This window comes from Equus caballus, chromosome 22 (assembly GCF_041296265.1).
Source record: "Equus caballus isolate H_3958 breed thoroughbred chromosome 22, TB-T2T, whole genome shotgun sequence".
Taxonomy (NCBI): domain Eukaryota; kingdom Metazoa; phylum Chordata; class Mammalia; order Perissodactyla; family Equidae; genus Equus; species Equus caballus.
Window position 1 is genome coordinate 26653849 of NC_091705.1, and position 19979 is coordinate 26673827.

General features: G+C 35.6%; 1 protein-coding gene across 33 annotated transcripts in view; it reads right to left on the reverse strand.

The window, feature by feature from the left end:
- The window catches only part of NCOA6 (nuclear receptor coactivator 6), a 102952-nt gene that overhangs the window by 52588 nt on the left and 30385 nt on the right, over positions 1–19979 (reverse strand). For 19 of the 33 annotated variants that reach the window (XM_070247355.1, XM_070247358.1, XM_070247353.1 and 16 more), the window contains 3 exons: positions 13195–13300; positions 4887–5170; positions 1521–1676 (listed from right to left, as the gene is read on the reverse strand). In XM_070247355.1, the coding sequence (XP_070103456.1) occupies positions 1521–1676; positions 4887–5121 (391 nt within the window). In that variant the 5' untranslated portion in view covers positions 5122–5170; positions 13195–13300. Of the gene's footprint in view, positions 1–1520; positions 1677–4886; positions 5171–9648; positions 9720–13194; positions 13301–19715; positions 19792–19979 lie in introns of all 33 variants that reach the window. The other 14 variants (XM_070247345.1, XM_070247347.1, XM_070247362.1 and 11 more) reach the window with 3 other exon arrangements.

The window sequence follows — 19979 nt, forward strand, 5'->3', positions numbered from 1 at the left end:
ATTGGTTATTGTAAGCCATTATTCCCTCATTTGTCAAATGATGGAATTGACCCCATTTCTCAATCTACATATAACCCTCTCTAAATAATCTTTATTTGTCTGTTGGTATTGCTCCTTCTGGAGGAGAGCAACCTAAAATCCTAACTGCACAAAATGTGTCTCACCCCTATATACCAAATCTTGGCTCCTGAGGTTTTATGGAACATTCAGGTTGTAAGTAAGCAGAGAGTCAGGAGGCCTAGGCCCATCAGTGGAAGGGAAGGCTGGAATCGCTGGTTGCCACCTTGTATGCATCAACACAGGAAGGAAAGAGAGGGTTTTAGTTCACTGGGCACCCAGAGACAGAACCTCCTTTGTGCTCCCCCACACGTGGTACTTACATCTCTCACAGGTTTGTCGCCCTCACCATGCTCATGAGTTTCTTTTGAGTTCATAATGGCAAGGATCATATTGTATTTATCATTGTATTCTGAGTGCTGAAGCAAAGTGGTGCTATTATATATGTGCTTCCCTTACTCTCATTTAACATATGTTTACTAAAGAACATGTATAGGCAAGCAGAGATACAAGAATGTGCAAAACAAGACATGGTCCCTGCCCTACGAGAGCTTTCTTGCAGTCTATGGAACAAAACAATAATCAAATAATTGCTCTAATCAACGTGTTAGATAAATATCTGAGGGGAAAAAAACCAGACTTTTGTGAGAGCACAAAACAAAGGACTCTGACTTAGTCAAGGAGTTCAGAAAATACACCCTCAAGAAGATTTAAGCTGACTACTGAAGACTGAGTAGGTGTTAACTGATGGAAGGGGGAATGGCAGGGGACAATATTCCAACCACACCCATGCAAAGGACCTGTGCCAAGAGGAAGAAATGCATATTCAAAGAACCAAAAGAAAGCTGTAGAGGCTGGAACATTGACAGAAAGGAGGAGAGTTGTACAAGATAAGGCTGGATGAGAAAGGGAGAGGTCAGATCATGTGAGGCCGGAGGTCATGATAAGGAGTTTGGTCTTTATTCTGTGAACAATAGCAAGTCATAAACAGGGGTTTTAGGGGGTGTGTGTGTGTGTGTGTGTGTAGCATATTTTCATTTTGAAAAGATTACTCTGGCAAAATACTTGAAAAATGAATACTACTACAAAAGGATTGTTCAGGCCCTCCTAATCTGCTAGATGAATAAAGAAATAAATACTACAGCTTATTTGGTGGAAGGAAGCAATTGAAATTAGATACTTTTTAAAAGACAAATCAGTTCCTGGTCAGAGTGCCAGTAAAATCAAAGTGTGACAGACTGATAGCCAAAATCAGCCAAGGGAATGCAGTCCAAGGCTACAAATGCTGAAGCATCAGGACCCCATCAGAGCCTCAATCCCTCTTCACCCTAAGGTGCTGCAATGTGAAGCAGAGGCTATGAGTTACTAGGCATTCTGAAACATAAGAGGAGAAGAACAGACAAAGCAAGACAGAAAAGCATCCTACATTCTACTATTCTTATTATTTGGGTTCAGATGGGCACCTTCAATCTGAACGGAGAGAATCCCCAGATCCCGAAGCTGCTGGTTGTTGCTCTGAGCTAGGATCCGTAGCCGCTCCGCTGCTTCCCGGGGGATGTTGAATGTTACACGCACGCTGTTCCAGGGTTCCACCTTCTGTACCTTTAGCTTGCTGGATTCTTGGTCATGAAAGAAAGAGAATAATATTAGTAATCTCTTAGTTACCAGAAGACACAGAATGAATAACAACAACAAAAATTAAAAGAATAAGGCAGAGCACCAGCTTGGAGTAGCTGAGAGAACTCGCTTTGGCATTACATAGACCTCAAATCTAATCCCAACTTTACCACTTAGCATCTTGGTGACCATGAATAAGCTGTTTAACCTTTCTGAAACTTAACCTTTCTCTTCTCTAAAACCATGAAAAAACTACTTCATGAGACTGTGAGTGCTAAACGAGATAATATATGCCAAAAACCTAGCAGAGGACCTGATACACTGTAGACACTGGATAAATGGAAAGCAGTAAGATGGAGTAAGGAATGTAAGAGAGAGAGATAAGTTTAAATTAATAGAATAATGTATACTTCTGGACTCAGTTCAATGTATGTGAACTGAGAAGCTGAAAACACTTAAGTCTCACATTTTAAGTGAAATTCTATAAAAATTCAATTGTCAGATATGTCAATTGTAGGATATTAGGGAATCTGCAGCTACAATCCACCAAACTTACTTAAAGAAAGAGCACTAAAAAGGAAAATAAATTTACTTATAAAATGTTAAGCAGTTTTATCTCTTCAAATGAAATATTTGAAATTTTAATACTCATATTTAAATATTCACTACGCATCTCTGCGGAAGATATAAGTCAGGAAGCAAACATTTCCCATGTCCTATAAATGCTTCAATTGAAGGAGAGCTTAAGCCTGGATTCATGTCTGTGATTTTTAAATCCTTTCCTACTTTAAGCAAGAGTAGAATTTCCACTGAAGCACACCAAACTGAGGGGAAAAAGAACACAAATTTGACAAGTAAGCTTCAGTTAGGATATGAAAACATTACGTTTCAACAAGTCTGAAAAGTCAGTGCAAACTTCAGGATGTTTTTAAAAGAAGATACAAAAGTTAATTGAAGAGTTAGTGTTGTTTGTAATCATATTTTTCAGATAGAAAGCAAATCTCAGGTCCAGTTAGCTGATAAAAAAAACTTTTTTTCAACAACCCCAGACAAAATAATTTTCCCTTTTGTTACAAACTCAACTAGATTAAATCTTTTGTATCCTTTATTCAGTTATACATTCCAATATCAAGGAAATGGTCATATAAGCATATCTGTTCTCAAAATAAGAAATATCTATGGAGAGGGCAAAGTGCCTACTTATTGCCGAAAGCCCCTTCCAGTCCAAAAACATTATACATTGAAGATTAACCTATCCAGACATGGAGTTCACTTGCTCTAACGTGGAAGAAAGAGACCACTTACTAACAGTAGTGAGATAATATAATCAAAGAAATTTAGAAAGGACCAAGTTTATTTTACAGGTCAGGAACCTGAAGCCCAGAAAGCCTAAGTGCTTTGCCCAGAATCCTGTGGCTACCTAGCAACATCAGAGATAGCATTAAAGTCCAGCTCTGATTCTTAAGTCAGTTTCCTTTCCATGACACTTATGCCTCTAAAGAGCAAAAGGCAGGAAGCTTGGGATCCTGGTTCCACAGAGTATAGATGCTACAGGGCTTCTTCCCAATCTGAAGAGTACTGGAATCTTGTATATGGTCTAGACAAATATGAAATTTGCTTATGGCATATTACCTACTTGTGAAAAAAATCCTTGTCTATAACACAGCTATATATTATCAAAAGTTCTTTTAACTTCCATCATATTTGATAAGATTTGACTTAAAATACTTTTTGGACCAAGAATATAATCTGATAACACCATTAAGTCTAGGTTTAATAATTTATTTAAAAGCCATAAATAGACTGATTCAGCAATTTAAAAACAAGAAGAAATGTGACTAATTAAGAGTAGTGAACAATTTCAAGCCCAGCTAGGCCCTTACAATATGATACATTATGACTATGATTACCACAACAATGATGATGATAACCACAACTTTAACACATAAAATTATCTAATACTACGCTAAATAATCCCTAACCATAAAGAAGTCTTATACAATGCAGTAAAAAAGCCCTTGAAAACAATGACAGCTTTCCTCCTGACATTAAATCTCGAAGAAAAAACCCTCAAAACCTAAAAAAGCTAACTAGCACCTGATCAAATCAGGTTTTGTGATAAAAGGATAAAATCTAGGCCTTGTACTACGTCTGAAGGGATTAGATAATTGTGCTAACTAGAAAAGATGGAGAATATCTAAACAATGTTCAAAAACACAAATGCCCAAAAGTCCAAGACAGGCAATCTAAATGTGCGAAGAGGCCAGATGGGAAATGAGGTGAGGGTCTGCCTTCAGTGGCAGCTGCTACTCAGCACTATCTGGGACAGACGAAGAGCTCGATGTTATCAGATCTTTCCATTTTTAAAGACAAATCCAAAATCTGGAGTTTTTATGTAAAATATCTAAATTTTTAAAGCATTGGCAATGAAATTCAAACATTAAAAAAACCAAACAACTAAAGCAGACCAGACACATGGCTGCAAGCTGGATCCAGCAGGCTATCAGTTAATAATCTCTGACCTAAAATTTAAGAGAACTGGGGCCAGCCTGGTGGTGCAGCGGTTAAGTTCCCACCTTCCGCTTCGGCGGCCTGGGGTTCACCAGATCAGATCCCGGGTGTGGACATGGCATCACTTGGCACACCATGCTGTGGTAGGCGTCCCACATATAAAGTAAAGGAAGGTGGGCATGGATGTTAGCTCAGGGCCAGTCTTCCTCAGCAAAAAGAGGAGGACAGGCAGCAGTTAGCTCAGGGCTAATCTTCCTCAAAAAAAAAAAAAAATTAAAATTTAAGAGAACAAATTTCAAGTCCACTTTAAGTAGAACCATGGAATAAAAGCGTTTCGTAAGCTGTAAGGGGCCTTAAAGATCCAGTCTAACCTCTTTATTTTACAGGTAAGGAAAACGAAGACCAGAGAGTTAAAAACAATAAATACATTTGGGTCTTGAGAATTACTCCTATCCACTAGAGCAGATTATTTAAAGATTACTGTGTCAAGCAATACTTTATGTTCAATTTCTCCAGGTACTTAAAAGAAACACAACAGCATTTCTATTTTAAAAAATCCTAAAATTCCAACTTTGCAATTAAAATCAGCCTTTTAACCCAGTATAGCAAAGTTTTACTTTGTAAAACTCAAGATAACCATAGAAGGGCAAACTCTTCAAAAAGAGTAACAAAAGAAGGAAAAAATAATTAAAGCAAATTACCCATGTGTAACAAATTGGGCACATTCTCCAATATTGTGTCCAATTTCCATTTGAAGTCTTTATCATCTATATTTCCTTTGAAGGCCACAAAGATTGTGGAATCCTCCAAAATACTATCGCTTTTTGTGTCATCATCTTCTAGTCCAGAATCAAAATCCATCTCTGAGTCTTCCACTGTTGATGAACATAAGGAAGTATAGATGTCTTCTAAGTTTGGAAGGTCATCCAAAACCATGGTGGATATTATTCCAGAAGCATATATTCCAAGTGGACAGTAAGAAAACCTTGAGAAGATACAAAAAGCATTATAATGCATAATTATACAATCAATAATGTATAATCCATAGTTCTGTGAACTGTAATTTATTTGTCAAGTAATAAGGAAATAGCCTAATAATTAAGAAATACAGAGAGAATAAACTATTTTAATTAAGATATTCTATAATAATTAGTTCTTAAAGATACTAGAAATTTTTTAAAAAGCACCAGTTTTAAATAAAATTCCTTTTATTATGGTATAATGCTTATATCTATTATGTTTTATGCTACCTTTTGTAAGCCTAGACTATGGGGAGGAGGGGAAGAGATCACAAGAAAATAAAACAAGTATTTTCTGAGAATTAATTTACATAAGGCTTTAGTTGACCCCACAGAACAAGGGGCTCTCCAAGACTCCCCTTACTTCTGTCCTGACAAAGCTTCACAGGAGCCAAGGTTTCTAAAGCCCTCCTCCTTCTCTAACCTGCAAAGCACAACTTGACCCAACTAAAAGCATTGTGGAGGACTATTGAAAATCCTCAAGTCTTTCATGAGGACCATTTTAAACAACTTTTAAAGGGTTATTAATAGTGGTATGGCTGAAAATAATCAGAAACAAAGCAAACATTTAAAACTACTTTTATGAAAGGGAAATAGGTGGTTAACACACGTTTGCAGAGGCAAAGAAATATATTTAGGACAGGACTAAATTACTTTTTAACTTTTAGATCTAGAGAAGTCACATTTTCTGCTACTTTCAGTTATTTTGCCTACCTAAGAGTGCACATGTCAAAGATCACACCATGTGGCCATTTCCTCCACTAGCTTTGGGACTGAAGATCAGATACTTAATCCAAAAGAGAATGAATGAACATTAATTTTTGGTATTTGTGTTAAGCAAGAATGGTGTGGAAACATAAGAACCTCACAAAAATTTTCTAATTTTAAAAAAGTCCCTACATAAAATATAATTACAATTATGTTGTTTTTTAAAAAATGGATAAGAAAAAAGGACTGTAAATAAATCCACTAAAATGCAAACAATGACTCTGCTAGGTTGGTAAAATTGCTGGTAAGTTTTCTTTTGCTATTTTCCAAGTATGCTATAAGTCATTAGGGAAATACAAAACTAAATATGCTGTAATATAGTTATATTACTTGCATAAATGGAAAAAAAATCAACTTTAAAAAATGGTTTAACTTTTCTTTTTTAAATAGTCACTAAACTTCAACACCAAAGCCTCTCCAAAAACAATCTAAGTAATCTTAGGGGGAAAAAATTCCTCGGTTATAAATAAATATGGAAAAAAGCTTTTATACTTGAGCAGATAACCTTTTTTTTTTTTTTAGAGATTTTATTTTTCCTTTTTCTCCTAAAGCCCCCTAATACACAGCTGTGTATTTTTAGTTGTGGGTCCCTCTAGTTGTGGCATGTGGGACGCCGCCTCAGCATGGCTTGATGAGCAGTGCCATGTCCACACCCAGGATCCAAACCGGCAAAACCCTGGGCCAGCAAAGCGGAGCGCGCAAACTTAACCACTTGGCCACGCGGCTGGCCCCATGAGCAGATAACCTCACAGTCTGGCAATGATAACCTTTTCTAGTACTGTGACTGCTACAAAAGAACAGTGTGATTTGGGTGGTTAAGAAACAACAGCATTCAGAAAATCCGTTATAAGTATCACTGCCTTTAGTCAATTGCCATCTGCATTTTACAGATTTTAAAGAACTTTAGACGTAAATAAACAAAACTAAAACATTTTTAGGACTTAAAATCTGCTTCCCAGCAGGAATAAGATTGCTGAAACTGCCTGAAAAACTATAGCTATTTAGCAGCTGTTCCAAAGTTGGAACAACTGCAAGAAGAGAATTTAAAATTTAAAATATGTTTTCCAAAAGAATCTTTAACTGGAAAGAAGGAAACCAACTAAAAAACCTGGACTTTGGTAGTCTTCTAAATAGGTCGTTGGTCATGCCATGAAGGCTGTGCATCCAGATTTGGAAAACCCTCTACTGACAGACACAACAAGTCAGCTAATTCAAACTCAGGTATTAGCAGCTTAACAGTACTATGGGTACTACATAGGTGCTTAAAAAACCAAGAAATTGAAAGTCAGTCTATGAGAAAAATTGCTGGCCTTCTCTTCAAAAAAGTTTTTAAAGAAACTTATAGACAACATATTCACCGAGATAATGTCCACTTAAAATCTAGTCTTTAATAAAGAATTTATTATCAAGATAACTGACTAATCCTTGAGTAAATGCAGTTCAGTGAACTACTCTTGGAGAGAGAAAACACATTACAGTTGACTAGGTCAAGAAAGTCATTTGCTGGGGCAGGCCTGGTGGCTGAGTGGTTAAGTTCCCATGCTCCACTTCGGCGACCCCGGGTTTCCACCGGTTCGGATCCTGAGCATGGACCTAGCACCGCTCATCAAGCCATGCTGAGGCAGTGTCCCACACAGCAGAACTAGAAGGACCTACAGCTAGAATATACAACTACGTACTGGGGTGCTTTGGGGAGAAGGAGGGGAAAAAAAAAAAAGATTGGCAACAGATGTTAACTCAGGGCCAATCTTAAAAAGAAAAAAAAAACCCAAGAAAGTCATTTGCTCACTTATGGTCATCTATCATAAAAGAGCAGGTGCTGTCTCTCTGGGTTTGATAAGATTAACCACAGGTTATCTTGTAATGTTCCAGATTACATATGGATTTCACTTCTTATTGGGGCTCTTTTGATTTATTCTACCTTTCCAATCTATTTCCAATGAAATAGATTTCCAAATGAAATCATTTCAGAGTAAATATTTCAGGGTAGCCAAAGAGCTCTAGTTGATGAAGGAAAGCTCTTTTTTATAGAACAATGCCAACTTAAATGTAAAAAGAAAGATATCATTAGAAAAATCACAATTTTGCAATCGCTAATAATTCAGGCAACCATCAGTAATAAGGATAAAACATTATGTGAAAAATTGACAGACAACTGGATATTCACATGATGTGAAAGTATCATCCCAGATATTTGTTGCTTAGCAAAGGGAAAACTAACTTCACAGTGGAAGGATCTGACTATCACTACCTGAATTCAATGATCCAACCTTAGCATCATTAACAGAAAAACAACCAGAAATTAGGTACAATATTAACTCCACCTATGAAATATTCTTGTCAAAAATGCTGAACCTGAATCTAAGAAGTTTTTAACAGGAGACAGAGGAACAACTTAAACACCACCACGAAGAAATAACTGGACCAATCTAGAGGATTTCTACAGCCAATTGGCTTGGCCTCTTCAATAACTCTGGTCAGGGGGAAGAAAAAGGTGGGTAAAACTGTTCTCCATTAGAAGAAATTTAAGACACTTAAAAATCTAATGCAGTGTATGGTCCTTTATTGGGTCTTGGTTTGGAAAAAAGATGCAAAGCACATTTTTTAGGATAATTAGGGAATTATTGTTAATTTTCTTAGATGTGATAGTAATGGCGTTGTGGTTATACATGTCAATGTTCCCACTGTTTCTTAAGAGATGCATACTGAAGCATTTAGGGGTGAAATGTCATGATGTCTGTAATTGACTTAAAATAATTCAGGAAAAAAACAGATTAAGCAAATATGACAAAATGTTAATGATGGTTAAATATAAGTGATGGGTATATCGGTGTTCATTATACTTCTATTTGTACTATAATTTTACATTGTTTGAAATTGTTCATATTAAAAAGTTAACAGGATCAAGTGGGATTTATTCCAGGGAAGCAGGGATGGTTCAGCATCTGCAAATCAATCAATGTGATACACCACATTAACAAAATGAAGAATAAAAATCACATAATCATCTCAATAGATAGAGAGAAAGCATCTGACAAGATCCAACGTCCATTTATGATAAAACCCTCAATAAAATGTGTATAAAAGGAAAGTACCTCTATATAATAAAGGCCATATATGACAAACCCACAGCCAACATCCTCCTCAACAGTGAAAAAGTGAAAGCCATCCCTCTGAGAACAGGAAAAAGACAAGGTTGCCCAGTCTCACCATTCTTATTCAACATAGTACTGGAAGTTTTAGCCAGAGCAATTAGGCAAGAAAAAGAAATAAAAGGGATCCAAATTGGAAAGGCAGATGGAAAACAGTCACTATTTGTGGATGACATGATTCTATTCATAGAAAACCCTAAAGAATCCACCAAAAAACTATTAGAAATAATCAACAAATACAGAAAAGTTGCAGGGTACAAAACCAACATAAAAAAATCAGTTGTATTTCTATATACTAATAACAAATTAGCAGAAAAAGAAATCAAGAATACAATCCCATTTACAATCGCAACAAAAAGAATCAAATACCTAGGAATAAATTTAACCATGGAGATGAAAGACCTATACAGTGAAAACTGTAAGACATTATTGAAATAAATCAAAGAAGATATAAACAAATGGAAAGATACTCCATGCTCATGGATTAGAAGAACAAAAAATATAAGTTAAAATATTCACCTTACCTAAAGCAACCTACAGATTCAATCCCAATCAGAATCCCAATCCATTCTTCGTGGAAACAGAACAAAGAATCCTAAAATTTATATGGAACAACATAAGACCCTGAATAGCCAAAACAAACCTGATAAAAAAGAACAAAGTTGGAAGTGCCACACTCCTTGAATTCAAAATATACTACAAAGTTATAGTAATTAAAACAGCATGGTATTGGCACAAAAACAGACACACACATTAATGGAACAGAATTGAAAGCCCAGAAATAAAACCACACATCTATGGACAGCTAATGTTTGACAAAGGAGCCAAGAACATACAATGGAAAAAGGAAAGGCTCTTCAAGAAAAGGTGCTGGGAAAACTGGACAGGCACATGCAAAAGAACGAAAGTAAACCATAATCTTACACAATACAAAAAAATTAACTCAAAATGGATTAAAGAGTTGAATGTAAGACCTGAAACCATAAAACTCCTAGAAGAAAATGCAGGCGCACACTCTCTGACGTGAGTCTTAGCAGTATCTTTTCAAATACCATGTCTACTCAGGCAAGGGAAACAAAAGAAAAAATAAACAAATGGGACCACATCAGACTGAAAAGCTTCTGCATAGCAAAGGAAACCATCAACAAAACGAAAAAACAACCCACCAACTGGGAGAAAATATTTGCAAATCATACATCCAGTCAGGGGTTAATCTCCAAAATATATAAAGAACTCATACAACTCAACAACAAAAAAAGAAAAACCCAATCAAAAAATGGGCAGTGGATATGAACAGATATTTTTCCAGAGAAGATATACAGATGGCCAACAGGAACATTAAGATGTTTTACATCACTAATTATTAGGGAAATGCAAATAAAAATTACAGAAAGATATCACCTCACATCCATCAGAATGGCTATAATTAACAAGACAAGAAATAATAAGTGTTGGAGGGGTTGTGGAGAAATGGGAACTCCCATATACTGCTGGTGGGAAAGCAAACTGCTGCTGCCACTATGGAAAACAGTAGGCAGATTTCTCAAAAAATTAAAAATAGAAATACCATATGATCCAGCTACCCCACCACTATTTGTCAAAGAACATAAAATCAACAATTCAAAAAAATTTATGCACACCTATGTTCTTCCCAGTGTTATTCATGATAACCAAAACATAGAAGCAACCCAAATACCCATCAACAGATGAATGGATAAAGAAGATGTGGTATATATACACAAAAGTCTATTACTCATCCATAAAAAAAGACAAAATTGTGCCATTTATGATAACATGGATGGACCTTGAGGGTATTATGCTAAGCAAAATAAGTCAGACAGAGAAAGACAAATACCATATGCTTTCACTCATATGTGGAAGATAAACACATACACAGATAAGGAGAACAAATTAGTGATTACCAGAGGAAAAGGGGATGAGGGGAAGATGAAAGGGTTAAAGGAGTATATATGTATGGTAATGGATTAAAAACTAGACTATCTGTGGTGAACATGATGTAGTCTATACAGAAACTGAAATATAGTTATGTACACCTGCAATTTATATAATGTTATAAGCTAATATGATCTCAATAAAAAAAAAAGTTAAAAAAAAAAAAAAAGAAAGAAAAAGCAAGCATATCAGCAACATAGCATTGCTCCAAGGTAAAACTCCAGCAGACATCAGGAAGGCTTAGAAGCTTACTTATGAACATCTTTCAAATCACAGTAGGACTAAAAATACACAAACAGGGGACAGCCCCATAGCCTAGTGGTTAAGTTTGGCATACTCTGCTTCAGTGGCCCAGGTTCAGTTCCCGGGAGCGGACCTACATCATTCATCTGTGGCCATGCTACGGCAGTGACCCACATACAAAACACAGCAAGATTAGCAGAGATGTTAGCAAAGAGTGAATCTTCCTCAAGCAAAAAGAAAAAGAGGAAGATTGGCAACAGATGGTAGCTCAGGGTGAATCTTCCTCAGCAAAAATAAATAAACAAACATATAACCATACAATAAATATATTTAAATATATATTTATTTATAAATATATAAATTTGTATATCATATATATATTCAGCTACCTACACCAGTCCTTTCTCTTCAGATTTAAATATATAAATATATATGTAAGATATATAAATATATACAGATCCTTCTCGACTTATGATGGAGTTACACCCCAATAAACCCAGCCTAAGTTGAAAATATTGTAAGTTGAAAATGTATTTAATACACCTAACCTACTGAACATTGTAGCTTAGCCTAGCCTGACTTAAATGTGCTCAGAACACTTACATTAGCCTACAGTTGGGCAAAATCATTTAAAGCAAAGCCTAGAATAAAGTGTTGACTATCTCATGTAATTTACTGAATACTGGACTGAAAGTGAAAAACAGAATGGCTGTATGGGTACAGAATGGTTGTAAATATATCAGTTGTTTACCCTCATGATTGCGTGGCTGACTAGGAGCTACAGTCACTGCCACTGTCCAGTATCAGGAGAGAAGAGCATATTGCATATCACTAGCCTGGGAAAAGATCAAAACTCAAAGTATGGTTTCTTTGAATTTAATATAAATATATATTTATATATAATATATAAAAACTATAATACATTAAATTTATAATAAACTTATAAATATATAAATTATATTTATATAAATATTTAAATATATAAATCTGAAGAGAAAGGACTGGTGCAGGTAGCTGAATAATGGGTAGAAGACTGTCACAGGCTATTCAGATTATCTGTCTTGGCTGCCATTTAAGCAAAAGGCAAGACAGTGTTATCTACATCAGAAATCACAAACTCACATACCTACAGGGGTCAGGCAAGTAAAACAAATAAGAGAACAACACTGGATACTGAATGCATTTGCACATACGTAGGAACGGTCTGGGCAATGGGAAACTTGCATACCCTTCTACGCTGAGCAGCCACTACTTTGCTCCAGCTTACGACTTTGTTTTTGGAGGGATGGGATGAGTTGTGCAGGCCCAGGAATAAGAGATACTCTGAATTTTAAGAAAAGACTAAAATCCATATATTTAGTGAAATCTCCAGATTCTGAAATAGATTCACATTTTTGGAAAATACTCTATGGGCAAAATGAAACACATTGCAGTTGCATATGGCCCACACGGCATCAGTTTTCAATTTCTAATTAAGTCTGACAATCCGGGTAAGACTCACATGACTGATCAGTACAACACGAGGCCCAAGTCAACTATGCTAGGTTTGGTGTGTGCTGGAGGAGATCAAATATTTAAAATGCATTTAAATGTTATGATCTGCCTCTTCAGAGGTCTGTGGACTCCCTGAGAGAAAGAAAAAGGGACGAAGGTCTTAACTCAGAGGAAGAGAAGGCACTCAACTTAGTGAAGTTTCAGTTTCATTAAATATGCTGATGTCTCCCAGAACTGCCTGAAGGACTATCTTCTTCAACAAAATGCCAAATGATGAAGGCAACAGAATTTTTTATTTGCTGTATAACTTTGGTAGAGTCATTCCATTGCTTGGAATTAAGTTGAGCTGTATCCACTCTCTCACATAAGATTTCACTCACCAAAATGTCTTTCTTAATTTTTATCATTTATCCAGGTAATCTTCTAAGTCCAAACAAGCTGGCATTTTTAGGGCCTGTATTTCAAGGTAGCAGCCAGATAAAAATTCTAAAAAAAAAGGAAAAATAAAGTTACAATACTATACAGAAATTACAGAGGTGATCTATCCTTGCAACAGAAATCAATGCAAATATCACAAGTTATAAAATCAACTTAGACATCTGCAGACTTAAAAATCAGTTTTCATTATGTCTAGAAAGAATATCTTTTTTCTAAGATCTTAAACCACTTATCAACAAGCATTCAGAGAGTACAGAAGCAAAATTCAGGGACATATACCAGCTTCACTGAAGAATCATAAAACTGGGAGCTTAAGCCTTAGAGCCCTCCATATATATACCTTTATGTCAAATTAAAATGAATTAACATCATGCTGCCCTGTTGGCAGATACTTGGAACCAAAACCAAAATATTTTGTACACACACTAAATACAAGACCCCTTTCTTCTAAGAGATTTCAAAATTCATTGAAAATTCATTCATCAAGTATAGATTTAATTTACCTGTTTTATCTATAATATATAGACATTTTATTTTTCATCAAATTTTCAATTTAAGTTCTAAAGTATTCTTAAATGTACATATAGAAATTATAAATGAAAAGAGCCTAATTTTGGCATGCTTCAGAAAAAATTTCCTACTTAAAAGACATCGTAGACTGATATTATTAACTTGGCTATTATAGTTTCACATTATTGCCAAATATTGATTTTATAAATCTCAAAATTTTAGATGGATATATGTACTAGGTATTAATAAATAATTATTAGGGAAAAAACTATCCCTTAATTTTTTTTAATTCAAGAAAACGCCAATTTTTTTAAGTCTCCATGAAATATTAATAAAAATTAACCTTTAAGAAAGGCCATAAAGACTATATCAATAAACCCAAAAAGTAACAATAGGATAGTCAAATACCCTGATGCCAACGCACTGAAATTATAAATCTAAGATAAAATCAGGAAACAAAGGCCTTTCTGCCTTACAACAACAACAAAACCCTTGCACTGGGGTTAAAAAAGAAATCGAAATTGCAAAATTTCTAGAAAATTATACCTAGGAAAATACTACATATTGGAACCTAAAGAATACAGCCAAACAGTAAAGAAGAAAATTCACAGCCATAAATACCTACCCCAGAAAAAAAAGAGAAAGAAATGAGTTAAACATCTGATTCAAAAAGTTAGGAAAAAATCCAATAAAGTGAACTGAAAGAAAGCAAAACTAAAGAATTAATACAGATAAAAGCAGAAATTAATCAGAAAACAGAAAAACAGCAGAATTAGTAAATCCAACAATTGGTACACTGGGGGAAAAATCAATAAAATAGTTAAACCACTACTTAATCTACTAAGTAAAAAGGAAGAAAGTCCAAATATATAAAATAAAAAGGAAGCCATAGAAACAAAGGAAATTAAAGGACCATAGAGACACATCTATGTAAATATGATGCCCCCAAAAGTACCACACACAGATTTAATGGAAACACTATTAATCTTTTAGAGAGCAAATAAGTCTAGTGATCTGAAACTGTTCTTTTTGAATGCAAAAGAAACAAAAAAACTTTCCACAAAAAGAAAGAGAACATCCCAATTCTCCTTATGAAGCACATATAACATGAATATCAAATGCTGATACAAACTGCAGGCAGAAAGCTACAGATCAATCTCTCCTATATTGCTCAATCTCTCTTACACTGATGCAAGATTCTAAATCAAACTTTAAATAGAATACAACAGTACATTAAAAGAATAATAATGCATCATGATCAAGTGGAATCTGTTCTAGGAATGCAAGGAAGGCTCAGTATCAGTAAAGTAAGGTATGAAGTCATCTGATCATCACCACAGATATTAAAAAGTCATTTGATAAAATGCAACAACCCTTCTTGTTTTTTTGTTTTTTGTGGGTTTTTTGGGTAAAGATTTTATTTTTCCTTTTTCTCCCAAAGCCCCCTGGTACATAGTTGTGTGTTTTTAGTTGTGGGTCCTTCTAGGTGTGGCATGTGGGACGCCGCCTCAGCATGGCTTGATGAACAGTGCCATGTCCATGCCCAGGATCCGAACCGGGGAAACCCTGGGCCGCCAAAGCGGAGCACGCAAACTTAACTACTCGGCCATGGGCTGGCCCCAACAACAACCCTTCTTGATTAAAAAAACAAAACAAAAAAAACCTCAAACAGGACTATACAACATTTCCTTAACATGACAAAACATATCTCTTCAGCCCAACAGTCAGCAGCTTGCTTAATGGGGCAAGACTAGAGGTATTTGTCACCTACAGTTGGGAAGAAGATAGATACCTATGATGTATCACTAAATATTACACTAGAGGTATAAAGTCAGTGAAATTAAACAAGAGTAACAAAGGTATAAAAATTGGAAAGAAGGATGTAAAACTACCACTATTTGCAGATGATATAATTGTGTTCTTGAAAATCTTAGAAAATCAACCAGGAAAACAGCAAAATTAAGAAAATTCAGGGGCCGGCTCCGTGGCGGAGTGGTTAAGTTCGCGCGCTCCGCTGCGGCGGCCCAGGGTTTGGATCCTGGGCGCGGACATGGCACCGCTCGTCAGGCCACGTTAAGACGGCGTCCCACATCCCATAACTAGAAGGACCTGCAACTAAGATATACAACTGTGTGCAGCGGGGATTTGGGGAGATAAAGCAGAAAAAAAAAAAAGATTGGCAACAGTTGTTAGCCCAGGTGCCAATCTTAAAAAAAAAAAAAAGAAAATTCAGCAAAGTAGTATGGTACAAAATTAATATACAGAAAACAATAGCTTTTATTACATATGCAATCAATCAGCAGTAGGTGGAAAAAAGATCTCATTTACAATAGCAACAAAGAAGATTAAATATCGAGGAGCGAATTAAAAAGAAATGTAGAGCTATAAGAAGAAAATTTAAAAACACTAATGAAGTATACAAATACAAAAAAAAACCTGAACAAATAGAATGACACACCAAATTCTTGGAGAAAAAGATTCATAAATATCCATTCTCCCTCATTTATAACTTAACAATCTCAATAAAAATGCCAACTTCTTTTTTTAAATAGATAAGCTTACTCTAAAATTCATATGGAAACAAGTAAGAAGAGTCTGGAAAACTCTGAAAAATAAGAGTAGTGAAAGGGATGAGTCCTATGAGATGTCAAAACATAAAGTCTCAATAATTAAAGCTGTGTAGTACTGGCATATATGAGAAACCAATGGAACAGATCAGAAATTCCAAAAACTGATCGAAACGTATATGAAATTTTAGTGTCTCATTAAAGGTGGGGAAAAATGGATTTTTCACTAATTGGGACTTAGGTAGCCATCTAGGAAAAAAAATAAGATTAGAGCTATACCTCATATTGAGATAACTCCAAATGGACCCCAAACTTTAATGTAACAAATGAAACCCTACAAGTATTAAATGAAAGTACAGAAGAAATGTTCATAACCTTGGAGTGGAAAGATTTTTCTAACTATGATCCAAAATCTAAAGCCATAAAAGACAAGACTGATAAATTCAAATACATAAAAGTCAAAGAATTCTGCAAGGCAAAAAAAACACCATAAGTAAAAAAGGGAAAAAAAGACAAAGTAAGAAAAAATATTTGCAACTGTATCATGGATAAAAGAGCAAATCTCCAACATATAAACATATTATAGAAAAAAACATATTTATAGGTGTGTGTATGTATATGTCTGTATATATATAGATATATAAAATAAAACAATTTGGACAAATTATTATGTCCAAAAATGGATATAGGATATCATCAGAAAATTCACAGAAAAGGAACTACAAATGAACTTTAAATATATGAAAAGATGTTCAACCTACTATGTAAGAAGAAAAAAATTTTTTTCACTCATCAGATTAGCAAAAATCCAAAAATGTGATAACATATTGTCTTGGCAAAGTACGGGAAAAAAGGTATTCTCATTCATTGCTAGCAGTAGTGCAAACTGCTGTAACATCAGCAATTAAGTAAGATCTGTCAAAATTACAATTATATATACCATTCACCCAGCAATCTCACTTCTGCCTGGTGATCCTTACAGATACACCTGCCCCCATACAGCAGGACATATATACAAGGTTATTCACTAAAGTATTGTTTGTAATAGCAAGATAGGAAATTATCCAGATGTACATCAACAGAGATTGATTAAATTAAGTGTGTCCAATAAAAGTGAAATGCAGACAGAATAAGGATGCTTGCTATGTACTCATATGGAAAGATGTCCGAGATGTACTGTTGAGTGGAAAAAACAGGGAGTAAAACAAGGACCACAGTATGCTACTTTCTGTGGGAAAAGAGGAGAAAAAATATTTTATATATGCTAGTATTATAGTAGTCTAGAAAGAAATACAAGAAACCATTAAAAATGGTTATCTTCAAGGTAAACTTTAAAAAAATCATGTTATACCAGAAGGCAAAGAAGTACTCAGACCAATGGGGAGCATGTCACAAGGACACAGAAGCCAGTCTGAATGGTTTCCTACCGGCAAATTTGAGTATCAAAAATAATAATGACTAAAGTTGATAATAATATGAATAAATAAGAATCCATGAATCCATAGTAATAGCTCAAAGAGAGAGAGAGAGTATAAAAAAGGCTGTCATCTGCCACCACTTGAGATGACTACTACATCAACTCCTCACTCTAAAGATTGACAATTAAAGAGAAAGAATTAAGCAATTTACTTTGTCTTTTTAGAAGGGTTCATCCTCAGTAGAGAGGGAAAGCTCTCCTTTACAGAAGAATCCCAGTTAATAAATGTAGAAGAAAAGGAAGAATTTTTAAAAATCACCATTTTGCAACCTCCAATGAAATAAATGATTCTGGCAAAGATGATCAAAGGATGCTAAAAATCATTTGGTGAAAACTGCTGGGGCACAGAAGATTCCCACGGTGCCAAAGGATTATTCCACAGATTACTTCCTAATTGCAAAGAGAAAAACGAGTACATTTGCATTGGAGATATCTAACAGTCACCAGCTTAACCCAGTGATCAAACTCAGCAACAATTAGAATGAGATCTGTCATTTATGCCTCCTGATGTGATGTAACCTGAAGTCCAAGGCATCATCTGTGCTGCGTTATTACCAAAAATGTCTAAACAAGTCTTTAAACCTAATTTCTCCCTTATAGGAAATTCAGGGGATAGAGCAACAAGAAAAATTACAACAGAAATTTTTACAAGAAAAAAATTAGAAGTAGTAGTAATTGATCACATGAAGAAATAATCATATCTAGAATGTGGGACTTGCTATCACAAAACTGATCTGACCTCTTCAAAACCCAAAATCTTGGGGGAAAGATTAGGGGTAGGATATAGTTCTAGATTAAAAAAGACTGAAGAGACATAACAACCAAATGCAATGCACGAACATTACTTAGACCTGTTTTGAATAAAACAGCTATAAAATAATTTTTAGATAGTTAGGAAAAACTGAATGTGAAGTGAGTAACAGAAGATACTAGGGCATTAAAAAATTTTTTCTTGTGGACCATCCCGGTGGTGTGGTGGTTAAGTTCGTGCACTCTGCTTCGGCAGCCCTGGTTTCACAGGTTTGGATCCTGGGTTTGGATCCTGGGTGCGGACCTAGCACCACTTGTCAAGCCACACTGTGGTGGCATTCCACATAAAATAGAGGAAGATGGGCACAGATGTTAGCTCAGGGCCAATCTTCCTCATACACACACAAAATTTTTCTTGGGTGTGGTAATGTTATTTGTGATTATGTAGAGAATGCCCTTATTCTTAGGAGACACATGCTGAAATATTTAGGGATAAAGTGTCATAATGTCTGCAACTTATTTTCAAAGTATTCAGCAAAGACAGACTGGTAGATAGACAGATGATACAGTAAAATATCATTATATTATTTTCTCAACTTTTCTGTATATTTGAAATTTTTCAAATCAAAAAGTTGCGGGGGAGGGTAGTATAAATAAGACCCACGGGAGCTGAGGGTGGGATCAAGACTTCTCACTGTATATCTGTTTTATAATGTTTTGATTTTTGAACCATGTAAATGTACTATCTATTGAAAACAAAAGCCAGCTAACTACCACCCTCTTAAACCCTTAGCAGTAATTATAATATTTCTACCCTTAGCCCATCGCAGACATGCAACAACAAAAATATCCTCTGCTTTCTATCTCCTTGTCTTGAGGGGAGCTCCTCTGACCATATTTCCCCCATGAGTCGTCTGCCAGTAAGATAAGAACCTGGACCACATCATTACCAGGTACTGAGCCACTGCTACCACCTCCAAAAATATTCCCTTAGGCTAGTCTCCCACACTTGTCCCCCAACCCTGTCACACCCCACCCTCCCTTACCTCCACACTCTGTTGTTCACACAAACACTGTTCCTCCCCATTCACTCCCCTCCCATCCCACAGTTGGCTCCTTCAACAATGCTCTTATCAGTATCATGGTCTCCCTTGCTCACCTATTCTTCAGGTACACAAAGTTCACCAGCTGCCTCTCCCTCACCCACTCTGGCTCACAAACTTGAAGTTTAAGAGCTAGAAAGGAATTTACAAATAATTAGTCTAACTCCTCCACTCTCAAAGAAACCTAGACAGTGGTATTGTGGCTTGACTGCAGTTACAGACTAAGATTGCGGCAGGATCAGGACTAAATCTTGACTAGCCTCAAGTTCAGTGCTCCTTCCACCATATACCAAACTTTCTTCTCACCAGGGTGACTCTGC